The 15,159-nt window shown below is 43.4% G+C and overlaps 2 protein-coding genes across 3 annotated transcripts; one reads left to right on the top strand and one right to left on the bottom strand.

The window, feature by feature from the left end:
- The first annotated feature begins 64 nt into the window (after nucleotides 1–64).
- On the top strand, nucleotides 65–3,132 carry LOC130710315 (protein MAIN-LIKE 1-like). The gene is made up of 4 exons (XM_057559532.1): nucleotides 65–258; nucleotides 784–1,770; nucleotides 1,855–2,615; nucleotides 2,707–3,132. Exons 2-4 carry the CDS (start codon nucleotides 789–791, stop codon nucleotides 3,031–3,033), a joined length of 2,070 nt encoding a protein of 689 aa, XP_057415515.1. The 5' UTR covers nucleotides 65–258; nucleotides 784–788; the 3' UTR covers nucleotides 3,034–3,132.
- Nucleotides 3,133–3,218: 86 nt separating this feature from the next.
- Nucleotides 3,219–6,741, bottom strand: LOC130710313 (PKS-NRPS hybrid synthetase cheA-like). Of its 2 annotated transcripts, XM_057559531.1 has the most exons (6): nucleotides 6,687–6,741; nucleotides 6,281–6,423; nucleotides 4,981–6,164; nucleotides 4,570–4,877; nucleotides 3,629–4,497; nucleotides 3,219–3,534 (listed from the first exon to the last, which is right to left on the bottom strand). In XM_057559531.1, the coding sequence occupies exons 2-6, from the start codon at nucleotides 6,419–6,421 to the stop codon at nucleotides 3,340–3,342; spliced, it is 2,697 nt and encodes an 898-aa protein (XP_057415514.1). In that variant the 5' UTR covers nucleotides 6,422–6,423; nucleotides 6,687–6,741; the 3' UTR covers nucleotides 3,219–3,339. The 2 variants fall into 2 exon arrangements, with proteins under 2 accessions (XP_057415514.1, XP_057415513.1); XM_057559530.1 differs by lacking the exon at nucleotides 6,687–6,741 and having other exon boundaries at nucleotides 6,281–6,607.
- Nucleotides 6,742–15,159: the final 8,418 nt, after the last annotated feature.

Here is a 15,159-nt window from a genome sequence, read left to right as displayed (position 1 = left end):
AATTACGGAAAAACCTCCTTTACAAGAATACGGAATATTAAATTTCGTATTCAATACGGAATATAAAGTTCCGTATTATATTACTATGTAATCGACAGGGGTTTTTTCAAAACCCATTTCAGCGCTCCAAACCATTCCCAACCCTTGCTCTGCAATCTTCGAGACCGACGCTCTCCTTGCTTCAATCATCATCTGGACAGGGTACCATCGTCTCCATCATCAACCCCATTCTCCCCATTCATTGCATTGAACCTAGAGGTAAGTAAGTTTGGATTTCAACTTGAATTCACCATTTAACTTGAAATTATGGAATCTTTCAACCCTAGGATAGTCGATTTATGCTTAAGTAGATGTTAGGTTGGCTGAAATTGTATAAATTGGTCTTTGGGGCGAGTTCCAATCATGCAATGTCGTTAATGGAGTTCTGGTTCGATACGGAACATAATATTCCGTATTCAATATGAAACTTAATGTTCCGTATTGGATATGAAACTTAATGTTCCGTATTGGATATGAAACTTAATGTTCCGTATTTTGTGTCTGTTTAGAGTTATAAACTTAATTTATAAAATGTTTTTATAAAACTTAATATAATTAGCTTAGTTTATTTATAAAACCTAATCTAATTAGCTTAGTTAATTTATAAAATGTTTTTAATTTAGTTATAAACATCGTGAATTATTTAGTGATTTTATTTAGAGATTTAATTGAGAAATTTAGTAATTGAGCGAGTATAATTTATTCAGTGAATTTATTTAGAAAATGTTTGCTCTGAATATATAGTGAGAATGAAGAACAGAAAGAGGTCTCGAGCTAGTGAGGATGCGGGGCCTACAGAGGATAGACACCGGCGATTACATGCTTCTAGCCGGCGCGGCGATCATGCTGCGACCTCTCACGCGGTTGAGGCTTCAGCTCCAGCTCCAGTTGATTCTATGCAGTCGCCCATGGTAGAGGCTTCAGCTCCAGCTCCAGTTGAGCCTACTGATCGAGTTCCTACTCCGCCGTCTCCCATGGTTGAGGTACCTCGCCATGAGTCACCAGGCGAGGAGTCATCAGGCGAGGAGTCATCCGGCGATGAGTCATCCGGCGATGAGTCATCCGACGAGGAGTCATCCGGCGAGGAGGGGTCATATGACGAGGATAGTATTCCTCCTCCTGATGTTGATGCTGATGTCGTGCCAGAGGCTCAGGGTGGCGAGGAGGACCTGATCCAGAGGTTGCCGCCGTTTCCGGGGGGGCCTGTTGATCTGTCGCTTCTCACGCATTATGCTGATCACAAGGCTCCCTGGACGTGGCATGCACTCCTACGCACAGACGAGCGGTATGTGGACCGTCGACACTTGAGGGTGGCCACAGCTGGGGGGAAGGTTTGGAACCTTGCTTGTGATGGTGATTCAGACAGTCACAGGAGGGTTCGAGAGTTGATTGAGCAGACGGGTCTTCATCAGCTACCCTGGTGCAGCTACTCGGAGACAGATGCAGGCCTCATTTTGGCCCTTGTGGAGCGATGGCATGAGGAGACTAGTAGCTTCCACATGCCGTTTGGGGAGATGACCATCACCCTGGACGACGTGTCGGCTCTTCTCCATCTCCCAATGGGGTCGAGGTTCTATACGCCTGGGAGGGGGGAGAGGGACGAGTGTGCAGCGCTATGTGCTGAGTTGATGGGAGGATCTGTTGCTCGTTATCATGCTGAGTTTGATAAGAACAGGAGCCAGACTATTCGCTTTGGGGTCTTGCAGACCCTGTATGATGCTGCGTTGGAGGGTATGTCTTAATTATTACTTGATTAAATAGTATCTATTATTATTGTATTGTTATTAACTGTTAACTCAATTCATTTCATTGTAGAGCACCGATATGAGGACGCTGCACGGATTTGGCTGGTGAACCAGCTAGGCGCGACGCTCTTTGCTAGCAAGAGCGGTGGATACCACACGACCGTCTACTGGATAGGTATGTTGCAGGATCTCGGTCGAGTGTCCGAGTACGCGTGGGGCGCGATTGCGCTCGCTACGTTGTACGACCAGCTTGATCGAGCGTCCAGGAGGGGGACGGCCCAGATGGGAGGTTTCAGCTCACTCTTGCTAGGATGGGCCTACGAGTACCTTTCTGATCGCGTCATTATCCGGAGGGCGGATCCGGAGTACTCGCAGGACCAGCCTAGGGCGCGGCGGTGGGTTATGTCCCGGGTCGGGCATGCAGGCCTCGATGAGAGGCGAGTCATGCTCGATGAGCTGACGGTGGATGACATTATATGGACCCCATTTGAGGACCATCGGGCTCATCGACCACGGGATCAGAGGGCCATGTATTCTGGCTACATCCGGACGCCATTTGGCCGTGTTGTTCGACGACATCTACCAGAGAGGGTTCTGCGCCAGTTTGGCTACATCCAGGATGTCCCTCGACACCCCTCCGAGATCCAGACGACTGGGTCCCTTGCTGAGACCGCAGATGCTGCCTATGCTGATTTTGTGCCGCACCTGCGCCCTCAGGGGATCCCTGCTACTCATTCGGGAGAGGCTGTGGAGGAGTACATGAGGTGGTATGGCGGTGTGTCCCATCGGTTCATCATCCCTGATGATAGGAGGGAGGAGTTCAGTGCTGTGGTAAGTTTGAATTTTATTTTTCATGCAATTGTGATTTTTTGTTCATGATATTTTATTTGTACACTCACATTTATGTACATTATTTTTGCAGACGGTTGTGCGTCGGGTCGTGGACTTGTTGGAGCAGTCACTGGAGGTGCCAGATGCTCTTGCAGTTGGCACGCATGCCCGATCCCTCACTGAGAGGGCGCTGAATCTTATTAGATCCAGCGCATTCATCGGTACCCAGGGAGTAGCCTTTGCTGCTGTCCGAGGAGCTGGAGCTGCAGGAGGCAGAGGTCGTGGAGGTAGAGCGCGTGGAGGCAGAGCCCGTGGAGGCAGAGCCCGTGGAGAGGGTGCACCTGCAGAGGGCGCTCGTGGAGGCAGAGCTCGTGGACCTAGAGGTCGGAGGGGTGGCGGTAGGGGTCGGGGCGAGTGACTGTATATTTGTATATATTTTTTTGTGTACTTTTATATTATGACATGTGACGACATTGTATGGACTCTTTTTATATTAACCACGCTTTCTATTTCCACCTATTATGTTTAGACTCTTATAATGAAAAATAACCTGTATAACTACACCGTGAATAATGAAAGGCAAGATAAGTAACATAAGGCCCATCAATATACCAATGACCATCAAATTACTATTATTAAAAGCAGCAATGAACAACATAAGGGCAAGGCCCATCAGATTAATATTACAGAGCGTTTACAAATGAATATTACACAAAGTGTGGTGTCAGTCTGTGGTGATGTCTACATAGCTTTGGTGACTAAGAGGAACACCAAAAGTAACAAACCAAGCTTCCAATTCTGATGTGAACCTGTGTAAACGTGTAACATATGGGACGCACCAGCTTACTGATATAGGATCAACATACCGTTCCCACTGGAGAGCAATTGGCGGCATAGAATGTCCAGGAGTTAGATGGAGCTACATTATAGAGAATAACAATAAAATTAGATAACTTACAAATACAACAAATTAATTCACAAACTGGATATTAGTGTACGCAATAAAAAAATACCTGTACAAAGTGATTTATCACATGACCAACAGCTATAACACGATGTACAGGAGGTGGACCTTCTCCTCTTAGTGGAAGGTATGACCAACAACCCTGAGAAGAGATGGATATGAAAACCACTTGGAACCTGGTTGCTACAAGGTATCCCATCTCTGGCAGTTGCATCCATTTATCCTCGGTAGCCGGATGACCAGGAGGAAGAGTGAGTCGAGAATGTAAGGCATTAACCACATGTCTGGACCACATTTCATCATACAATCCTCTGTGTCGTTCAAGTTCGTCTATCAACGCTTCCCTAACACATGGCCAACCTTCCTCACCTGATGGTAGTCCCAGTAATGCAGCAATGACTCTATAGCCACAGTTACCATCGTCCTCAACATTCTGAACTGTGTGTATATATGGGTGGAAAAAGGATGGAAAATGACCCATGAAATAGCTTGTATCAGACTTCTTAACACGCTTCTTCTTCTTTGGTGGTTGCGAAGCCTTCTTTGCCTCTTTGATCTCCCTATCAACATGCTCAAAACCTGAAGGATCACGAGTCAAGGATCCTATTGCTTTAACCTTGGGTGGTTTTCTTTCGTTCGCCTTAAGAGTGCGCTTGGACCTTATCTGAACCTCAGGAGTACAAAGTGAACTGCTTTCAGAACAATAGATAGCTTGAAGCTTCCTCCTTACCATACTCTGCCCTCTAGTATCCAAAGAACTGAAATAATGTGTCAATGCCTCAACTTCTGGTTGCATATCTCCATGGTTCATGCCGCAAATATGGTTGCTGATAGTATCTGCAACAGGTTCAGGTACATGCTCCCAACTCAGTCTCTTCCAGAATGGATGAATTGACTCATATGGAATTCTTTCATAACCTGCAAGTTCACAAAAGTGTCACTTTCAATAACAAATAGAATTAATTGACAAGAGAGTGGTTGACCGGTGACCTGCAAGTTCACAACCGCAAGGTAGTCCATGAGTCTCTCTCAACAAGCAATCGCATCCGCCGTAGGACTTCATTCTTATATGTTCATCGTCGATGAGCTGCAGGCATTTGTTTGACACAAATCCTCTAATATTTGTGTAAAATGGGAACATGAAAATGTGATCAATTCTGTGAATACTGCGCTCAAACGATGCTAATATTTCAGTATGTCGATTACATGTCAAACTATGCGACGCATCCCAAGAAGTGGCTAGGTCACCCTTGCAATCCCGCAACATCTTCTTCAAACTGGCATGTGCACCCTCAGCCCTGCAAACAACAAACAGATATCTTATTAACTCTCCAATGTAAACAATCTATCAAATGAAAAACATATAACAAGGCATAAATTAAGCTCATATAATTTTTGTACCTGTTACTTGTTGTTGTTCCAAAGTGCATCACATGATTTGTCCATGCCTTGGCAAATTTTTCCTTGTGGACCAACCATGTAGTAGAACAATAGGAGGTAAAGTTGCTGTATTTGTCCTTGCACATATTAAACAATTGCATCCATTGAACTTCAAATTCTTCAACTGTTGCAGCATCCACCACCTCTCCCCACTTCCCCATAACCAATTCAGCAAAATCATCTGTACCAACATAGAGTTTGCACTTTGCCAAAACACACTTGTTGATGTGCCACAAGCATAATAAATGGCTGGTGTTGGGAAGGCTTTGCTTAGCAGCACTCAATAAGGCAAGATCCCTGTCAGTAACAATCACCTTAGGCAACATGGCTTGATCAGCTAATAGAGACTTCATACACTCCAGTGCCCAAACGTAGTCATCTGTGCCCTCATTAACAATGTAGCAAAAGGCTATGGAGTATGTCTTATCTGTGGAAGTCAGTCCAACAATCTCAAGCAATGGAATTTTATATTTGTTTGTCTTGTATGTGCAATGCATAATCACTACATATGGAAATGTGTTGAACAGTTTGATAGCATTTGGATGAGCCCAAAATACATCCATAATGACTTCCGATCCAGGCTCATGTCTTTCAAAGTGGACGTACTTGTCACCGTCCAACTTCTTCAACAAGTGTTGCATTTCTGTCAATGACCCGCGGAGGGATTTTCTTAACCTCTTGCAAGCACCATAAATCTGAGATATGGTAGTCAAGTTTAAAGGATTGTTTTCCTTCAAAGTCAACAGCATCTTTCTCGGTGGAACCCAACTCTTTGACATTTTTTCCACTTGCTCCTTCTCTTCGGAATTTAGACGACCAACAAAATTGTGGCCAAGTAGTGACCTAGCTGGTTCATGGTTGTGTGTACCTTCCATCACCTTTAGCCGCCAATCTCTATCTATGCCATTTTTCATAGGTCGTCCTTTTAGTCTAAAAGGACATTCTGTCTTTTGTGTTCTCGTTCCTTCAACAAGGTCAGGGTCTCTGTAGGGAACATACTTACCATGCTTCTCGCACCCCAACATGACATAAGCTTTTCTGCTTCCATTCCCACCGCTATCTGACTTTGTGATCAACACAACATATCCATTTTCAATCGCAATTCCATGAACCCAATTGATAAGATCATCACGGGTAGGGAAAATCTGTTCAATGATGCATACCCAACACACAAACAAGGCATAAACAAGGGTGATCAAGACATAATAAGAATTGATATATTACACTTTCAAAACAATGCAAAAATCTGTTCAAAGAATACCTGATCAGTTGTAAATAAATGCGAGACATCTATACTTATACACGGGGGTACAAATGCTGGTGGTGGCACCTCTTCAGGTTGAGCATTGTTCAATCCAACTTCAATCAATTGGGATTCATGAAATAAAAATGATTCTGTCATCCCTGGAAGAGAATACGGAACTTTATTATCCATATTGCATACGGAACTTTATAATTCGTATTGAATACGGAAATTTATAATTCGTATTGAATACGGTATATTAATTTTCGTATAGACTCCGAAACTTTATATTCCGTATTTTAACACATCTCAGAATTCAGAAAATCATCATTCTAACTACTTAATCTACTTAATCTAACTACTTAATCTAACAACTTCAACTACTTAAACTAACAACATACTACAAACAACTAACAACACTTACCTCAAATGCTATCTTTTTGCATCCAATGGTGGAGAGCTTGCCAATGAAGGAGTTGATGGTGGTGGTAGGAAGAATGGAAGTGAGGATGAAAGTGAGGTAGGAGAGGGTGAGAGAGAGGGTGGTCTGGAGGCATTGAGGGGGTTAAGGGGGCTGGTGAGGGGTTGGTGACGGAGGAGTAATGGTGGAGGGGTTGGTGGAGGGAGGAGTAATGGTGGAAAAGGTGATGACTGTCAGAGTTATAATACGGAATTTTAACTTCCGTATTCTATTTTATTGAATACGGAAGTTTAAGTTCCGTAGGACATTTATGGGTTAAAAAAAAAGATGTGGGGCGCGGAGCCCCATAGGGGGGGCCCCAAACCCAACTCCCAACACCCGGGTGAAGTTGCTTTCAGTTTTGTTAGTTTCTCTTTTCCATTTTCATCGCCCCCTACGACGCCGTTTTACTCTCTGTTCTGTTGTCGGTTTTTTTTTTTTTCAAAACAAACATAAATTAATTTATTCTTCTAAACAATTCTAAACAAGTCTCTTAAAATAAAATGAGTTTAATAGACGTGCATTGTCGGTGTAAAAAAGTTTTACATTGTCATCCAATTATTGTATCTCAAGTGGAATAAATATTTATATTCTTCATTTATTTTAGAGTAAAGTACACTCACTCCCCTCAAGTTTTGTTAGAATAACACTCCACCCCATTCTTATCTAAAATCTACACCCCACCCCATTTTATATAGAGGCAAATTTAGTGACGAAAAATATTCTTCATTAATAATTAGTTATTATTTAAATTGTTAATCAATAATTTCAAAAATTATTTTCAATATAATCCAATAAATATAAAAATGAAAACATTACAGTCCTCCCCATTCTCTCAATCGCGTTCTTCCTCCGTAAATTTACAATGCAAATTCTGCAATAGCACACATGACCGGTTGACAAACCATATCTCGAACATAGTGAAACATGCTTGTGTTTTCATATTTGGTAATAATTCAATTTTAATCAAAATAATCTATTTATACCTCCAATTTTTAAAATTGGATTGTATCCGGATAACGCTTGCATCCTCTGTCTTACCGCGGCTGCTGGCACAGAGTTAGCTGATGCTTATTCCCCGGATGCCGTCATTGTTTCTTCTCCTGGAAAAGAAGTTCACGACCCGTAGGCCCTCTACCTCCACGCGGCATTGTTCCGTCAGGCTTTCGCCCATTGCGGAAAATTCCCCACTGCTGCCTCCTGTTCCAAAAAGCAACACAAATGGGTGGTGAAGAAAATAGAGAAACAAAATTAAGAAATATGAAGTGGATCGGAGGTTATTAGAACCCAACGATGCGGTGGAGCACTGTTTTTAACAAAATCCAACAACATCTTAAACCAACAAAGTGTTTGCTCACAACTTAAAGGGATGAAGTTCACAACAAGTAGTTGAACAAGTGGCTTTGGGGATGTGCGATTCACGTTCTGGGGTTCAAGTCGCAACAAAACTTTGAGGCATGGTGGTGCCATGAGGTTTCACATTCTGGGATGGTTGTCGTCGTGTTAAAGGGAGCAAAGGTTTGGTGGTGACCGTTTGTGGTGAGAAATACGATTTGGAGATAGATGAGACGTGGACTTAACAGGTAGAGTGGATGATTTTTTTAAATTTAATTCAGTAAAATTATTTTCATAAATTGATGTATGATAGTGTATATGCATTTAATTTATTTAAATTTTAACTAATTAGTAATTATTTTTTATTAGTGACGAATTTGTTTTCGTCACTAAATTTTGCCTTTATAAAAAATGGGGTGGAGTGTAGATTTTAAAAACCAATGGGGTGGAGTGTCATTCTTGCAAACCTTTAGGGGGGTGAGTGTATTTTACTCTTTATTTTAATTAAATTACAATTATAGTTCCTGATGTGACGAAAATCAATTGGATGTCTATGTAAAAAAAGTTTTCGCTACGTTATAATTTCCTTTGTTTTTTGAAATTAACATTTTATTAAATTTTAAGGGCCACCAAATTATAGGGAGTTGGGTTTGGGGCCCCCCTATGGGGCTTCGCGCCTCACCTCTTTTTTTTAACCCAAAAATGCCCTACGGAAATAACACTTCCGTATTCACTAAAATAGAATACGGAAGTTAAACTTCCATATTCTATCTCTGACAGACATCACCTTTTCCACCATTACTCCTCCCTCCACCAACCCCTCCACCATTACTCCTCCGTCACCAACCTCTCACCAGCCCCCTTAACCCCCTCAATGCCTCCAGACCACCCTCTCTCTCACCCTCTCCTACCTCACTTTCATTCTTCCTACCACCACCACCACCCTCTCTCTCACCCTCTCCTACCTCACCATTGGATGCATTTGAGGTAAGTGTTGTTTGTTGTTTGTTGTTATGTTGAAGTAGTGGAAGTTGTTAGATTAAGTAGTTTAAGTAGTTAGATTAAGTAGTTTGAGTAGTTAGAAGGATGAGTTTTTGAATTCTGAGCGTGATAAAATACGGAATACACATTTCCGTATTTAATACGGACATGTATAGTCCGTATTAAATACGGATTTTCCAATTCCGTATTCAATACGGATTTGCAAATTCCGTATTCACTACGGATTCTAAAGTTCCATATATGTACAGGGATGACAGAATCATTTTTCTTTCGTGAATCACAATTGATTGAAGCTGGATTGCACAATGGTCAACCTGAAGAGGCCACTACAGAGGTGCCACCACCAACATTTGTACCCCCGTGTATAAGTATAGATGTCTCGCATTTATTTGCAACTGATCAGGTATTCTTTATTATTTGAACAGATTTTTGCATTGTTTTGAGAGTGTAATATATCAATTCTTATTATGTCTTGATCACCCTTGTAATCAATTCTTATTATTATAATAGATTTTCCCTACCCGTGATGATCTTATCAATTGGGTTCATGGAATTGCGATTGAAAATTGATATGTTGCGTTGATCACAAAGTCAGATTATGGTGGGAATGGAAGCAGAAAAGCTTATGTCATGTTGGGGTGCGAGAAGCATGGTAAGTATGTTCCCTACAGAGACCTTGACCTTGTTCAAGGAACGAGATCACAAAAGTCAGATTGTCCTTTTAGACTAAAAGGACGACCTATGAAAAATGGCATAGATAGAGATTGGCGGCTAAAGGTGATGGAAGGTATACACAACCATGAACCAGCTAGGTCACTACTTGGGCACAATTTTGTTGGTCGTCTAAAACCCGGAGAGAAGGAGCAAGTGGGAAAAATGACAAGGAGTTGGGTTCCACCGAGAAAGATGCTGTTGACTTTGAAGGAAAATAATCCTTTAAACTTGACTACCATATCTCAGATTTATGGTGTTTACAAGAGGTTAAGAAAATCCCTCCGCGGGTCATTGACAGAAATGCAACACTTGTTGAAGAAGTTGGACGGTGACAAGTATGTCCACTTTGAAAGACATGAGCCTGGATCGGAAGTCATTAGAGATGTATTTTGGGCTCATCCAAATGCTATCAAACTGTTCAACACATTCCCGTATGTAGTGATTATGGATTGCACATACAAGACAAACAAATATGCAATTCCCTTGCTTGAGATTGTTGGACTGACTTCCACAGATAAGACATACTCCATAGCCTTTTGCTACATTGTTAATGAGGGCACAGATGACTACGTTTGGGCACTGGAGTGTATGAAGTCTCTATTAGCTGATCAAGCCATGTTGCCTAAGGTGATTGTTACTAACAGAGATCTTGCCTTATTGAGTGCTGCTAAGCAAAGCCTTCCCAACACTACCCATTTATTATGCTTGTGGCACATCAACAAGTGTGTTTTGGCAAAGTGCAAACTCTATGTTGACACAGATGATTTTGCTGAATTGGTTATGATGAAGTGGGCAGAGGTGGTGGATGCTGCAACAGTTGAAGAATTTGAAGTGAAATGGATGCAATTGTTTAATATGTGCAAGGGAAAATAGAGCAACTTTACCTCCTATTGTTCTACTACATGGTTGGTCCACAAGGAGAAATTTGCCAAGGCATGGACAAATCATGTGATGCACTTTGGAACAACAACAAGTAACAGGTAAAAAAATTATATGAGCTTAATTTATGCCTTGTTAGTTCATTTGATAGATTGTTGTTAATAAGATATCTATTTGTTGTTTGCAGGGCTGAGGGTGCACATGCCAGTTTGAAGAAGATGTTGCGGGATTGCAAGGGTGACCTGGCCACTTCATGGGATGCGTCGCATAGTTTGACATGTAATCGACATACTGAAATATTAGCATCGTTTGAGCGCAGTATTCACAGAATTGATCACATTTTCATGTGCCCATTTCACACAAATATTAGAGGATTTGTGTCAAACAAATGCCTGCAGCTCATTGATGCTGAACATATAAGAATGAAGTCCTACGGCGGATGCGATTGCTTGTTGAGAGAGACTCATGGACTACCTTGCGGTTGTGAACTTGCAGGTCACCGGTCAACCACTCTCTTGTCAATTAATTATATTTGTTATTGAAAGTGACACTTTTGTGAACTTGCAGGTTATGAAAGAATTCCATATGAGTCAATTCATCCATTCTGGAAGAGACTGAGTTGGGAGCATGTACCTGAACCTGTTGCAGATACTACCAGCAACCATATTTGCGGCATGAACCATGGAGATATGAAACCAGAAGTTGAGGCATTGACACATTATTTCAGTTCTTTGGATACTGGAGGGCAGAGTATGGTAAAGAGGAAGCTTCAACCGATCTATTGTCCTGAAAGCAGTTCACTTTGTACTCCTGCGGTTAAGATAAGGTCCAAGCGCACTCTTAAGGCGAATGAGAGCAGACCACCCAAGGTTAAAGCAATAGGATCCATGACTCGTGATCTTTCAGGTTTTGAACACGTTGATAGGGAGATCAAAGAGGCAAAGAAGGCTTCACAACCGCCAAAGAAGAAGAAGCGTGTGAAGAAGTCTGATACAAGCTATTTCATGGGTCATTTTCCATCCTTTTTCCACCCATATATACAAACAGTTCAGAATGTTGAGGATGATGGTAACTGTGGCTATAGAGTCGTTGCTGCATTACTCAGACTACCATCAGGTGAGGAAAGTTGGTCATGGGTTAGGGCAGCGTTGATAGAAGAACTTGAACGACATAGAGGATTGTATGATGAAATGTGGTCCAGACATGTGGTTAATGCCTTACATTCCCGACTCACTCTTCCTCCTGGTCATCCGGCTACCGAGGATAAATGGATGCAACTGCCAGAGATGGGATACCTTATAGCAACCAGGTTCCAAGTGGTTTTCATATCCATCTCCTCTACGGGTTGTTGTTCATACCTTCCACTAAGAGGAGAAGGTCCACCGGATGTACATCATGTTATAGCTGTTGGTCATGTGATAAATCACTTTGTACAAGTATTTTTTGATTGAGTACACTAATATCCAATTGGTGAATTAATTTGTTGTATTTGCAAGTTATCTAATTTTATTGTTATTCTCTATAATGTAGCTCCATCTAACTCCTCGACATTCTATGCCGCCAATTGCTCTCCAGTGGGAACGGTATGTTGATCCCACATCAGTACGACGCTGGAACGCCCCATATGATACACGTTTACGCAGGTTCACGTCAGAATTCGAAGCTTGGCTTGTTACTTTTGGTGTTCCTCTTAGTCACCAAAGCTATGTAGACATCACCTCAGATTGACACCATACTTTGTGTAATATTCATTTGTAAACGCTCTGTAATATTAATCTGATGAGCCTTGCCCTTATGATGTTCATTTGCTGCTTTTAATAATATTAATTTGATGGTCATTGTTATATTGATGTGCCTTATTATTTTGAAACAGCATCAGGGATAATTACGGTGTAGTTATACATGTTTTTTTCAATATAAGAGTCTAAATATAATGAGTGGAAATAGAAAGCATGATTAATATAAAGAGAGTCATAATACAAAGAGTCACATGTCATAATATAAAAATACACAAAAAATATACAAATATACAGTCAATCACTCGCCCCGACCCCTACCGGCCCCCCTACGACCTCTAGGTCCACGAGCTCTGCCTCCACGAGCACCCTCTGCAGGAGCACCCTCTCCACGGGCTCTGCCTCCACGCGCTCTGCCTCCACGCGCTCTGCCTCCACGCGTTCTACCTCCACGACCTCTGCCTCCCGCAGCTCTAGCTCCTCGGACAGCAGCAAAGGCTACTCCATGGATACCAATGAAGGCATTGGATCTAATAAGATCTAGCGCCCTCTCAGTGAGGGATCGGGCATGCGTGCCCACTGCAAGAGCATCTGGCACCTCCAGTGACTGCTCCAACAAGTCCACGGCCCGACGCATAAGAGTCTGCAAAAATAATGTACATACATTTTTAGGTACAAATAAAATATCATGAACAAAAAATCACAATTGAATGGAAAATAAAATTCAAACTTACCATAGCACTGAACTCCTCCCTCCTATCCTCAGGGATGATGAACCGATGGGACACAGCGCTATACCACCTCATGTAATCCTCCACAGCCTCTCTCGAATAAGTAGCAGGGATCCCCTGAGGGCGTAGGTGCGACACATAGTCAGCATAGGCGGCATCTGCGGTGTCAGCAAGGGACCCAGTCGTCTGGATCTCAGAGGGGTGTCGAGGGACATCCTGTATGTAGCCAAACTGGCGCAGAACCCTCTCTGGTAGATGTCGTCGAACAACACGGCCAAATGGCGTCCGGATGTAGCCATAATACATGGCCCTCAGATCCCGTGGTCGATGAGCCCGATGGTCCTCAAATGGGGTCCATATAATGTCATCCACCGTCAGCTCATCGAGCATGACTCGCCTCTCATCAAGGCCTGCATGCCCGACCCGGGACATAACCCACCGCCGCGCCCTAGGCTGGTCCTGCGAGTACTTCGGATCCGCCCTCCGGATAATGACGCGATCAGAAAGGTACTCGTAGACCCATCCTAGCAGGAGCGAGCTGAAACCTCTCATCTGGGCCGTCCCCCTCCTGGACGCTCGACTAAGCTGGTCGTACAACGTAGCGAGCGCAATCGCGCCCCACGCGTACTCGGACACTCGGCCAAGATCCTGCAACATCCCTATCCAGTACACGGTCGTGTGGTAGCCACCGCTCTTGCTAGCAAAGAGCGTGGCGCCTAGCTGGTTCACCAGCCAAATCCGTGCAGCGTCTTCATATCGGTGCTCTACAATGAAATGAATTGAGTTAACAGTTTATAACAATACAATAATAATAGATACAATTTAATCAAGTAATAATTAAGACATACCCTCCAACGCAACATCATACAGGGTCTGCAAGACCCATAGCGAATAGTCTGACACCTGTTCGTATCAAACTCAGCCTCATAACGAGCAATAGATCCTCCCATCAACTCAGCACAGAGCGCTGCACACTCGTCCTTCTCCCCCTCCCAGGCGTATAGAACCTCGACCCCATAGGGAGATGGAGAAGAGCCGACACGTCGTTCAGGGTGATAGTCATCTCCCCAAACGGCATGTGGAAGCTACTAGTCTCCTCATGCCATCGCTCCACAATGGCCAAAATAAGGCCTGCATCTGTCACCGGGTAGCTGCAATAGGGTAGCTGATGAAGACTCGTCTGCTCAATCAACTCTCGAACCCGCCTGTGACTGTCTGAATCACCATCACAAGCAAGGTTCTAAACCTTCCCCCCAGTTGTGGCCACCTTCAAGTGTCGACGATCCACATACCGCTCGTCTGTGCGTAGGAGTGCATGCCACGCCCAGGGAGCCTTGTGATCAGCATAATGGGTGAGGAGCGACAGCTCAACAGGCCCCCTGGAAACGGCGGCAACCTCTGGATCAGGTCCTCCTCGCCACCCTGTGCCCCCTGCTCTGGCAGGACATCAGCATCAATATCAGGAGGAGGAATACTATCCTCGTCGGATGACTCCTCGCCGGAAGACTCCTCGCCTGATGACTCCTCGCCTGGTGACTCCTCGCCTGATGACTCCTCGCCTGGTGACTCATGGCGAGGTAACTCAACCGTGGGAGACGGCGGAGAATCAACTGAGGGTAACTCAACCATGGGAGACGGCGGAGAATCAACTGGAGCTGAAGCCTCCACCGCCTGAGAGGTTGCAGCATGATCGTCGCGCCGGCTAAAAGCATGTAAGCGCCGGTGTCTATCCTCAGTAGCCCCCACATCCTCACTAGCTCGAGACCTCTTTCTGTTCTTCATTCTCACTATTTATTCAGAGCAAACATTCACTATATTTACCATTTCAGCCATAGACAGAAACATGATGCAAGCAAATGGAAAATTCCTAGAATGAATTTGACTGAATTTTTTAAGTACATAGATGATAATTGTATCTTCTGTGGATTATGCATGCTTGGATCAACTTTTATTTTCCTAATAATCAATTATGGCATCTAGAAACTACTCACAAAGTGCTTTGGAAACCTTCTATAATTGATTCTGAACCCAGAATCAATT

The sequence above is a fragment of the Lotus japonicus genome, chromosome 4, assembly GCF_012489685.1.
Source record: "Lotus japonicus ecotype B-129 chromosome 4, LjGifu_v1.2".
In the NCBI taxonomy this organism is placed as follows: Eukaryota; Viridiplantae; Streptophyta; class Magnoliopsida; order Fabales; family Fabaceae; genus Lotus; species Lotus japonicus.
Note: the sequence above shows the minus strand (reverse complement) of the source record. Positions and strands in the feature narration are given on the sequence as shown.

Coding starts and splice junctions, on each gene's coding strand:
- LOC130710315 (XM_057559532.1), top strand. CDS start 789: ATGAAGAACAGAAAGAGGTCTCGAGCTAGTGAGGATGCGGGGCCTACA. Junction 1,771..1,854: donor GTATGATGCTGCGTTGGAGG/GTATGTCTTAAT, acceptor ATTTCATTGTAG/AGCACCGATATGAGGACGCT. Junction 2,616..2,706: donor GGGAGGAGTTCAGTGCTGTG/GTAAGTTTGAAT, acceptor TTATTTTTGCAG/ACGGTTGTGCGTCGGGTCGT.
- LOC130710313 (XM_057559530.1), bottom strand. CDS start 6,454: ATGGATAATAAAGTTCCGTATTCTCTTCCAGGGATGACAGAATCATTT. Junction 6,165..6,280: donor ATTTATTTACAACTGATCAG/GTATTCTTTGAA, acceptor ATCATTGAACAG/ATTTTCCCTACCCGTGATGA. Junction 4,498..4,569: donor TTGCGGTTGTGAACTTGCAG/GTCACCGGTCAA, acceptor GTGAACTTGCAG/GTTATGAAAGAATTCCATAT.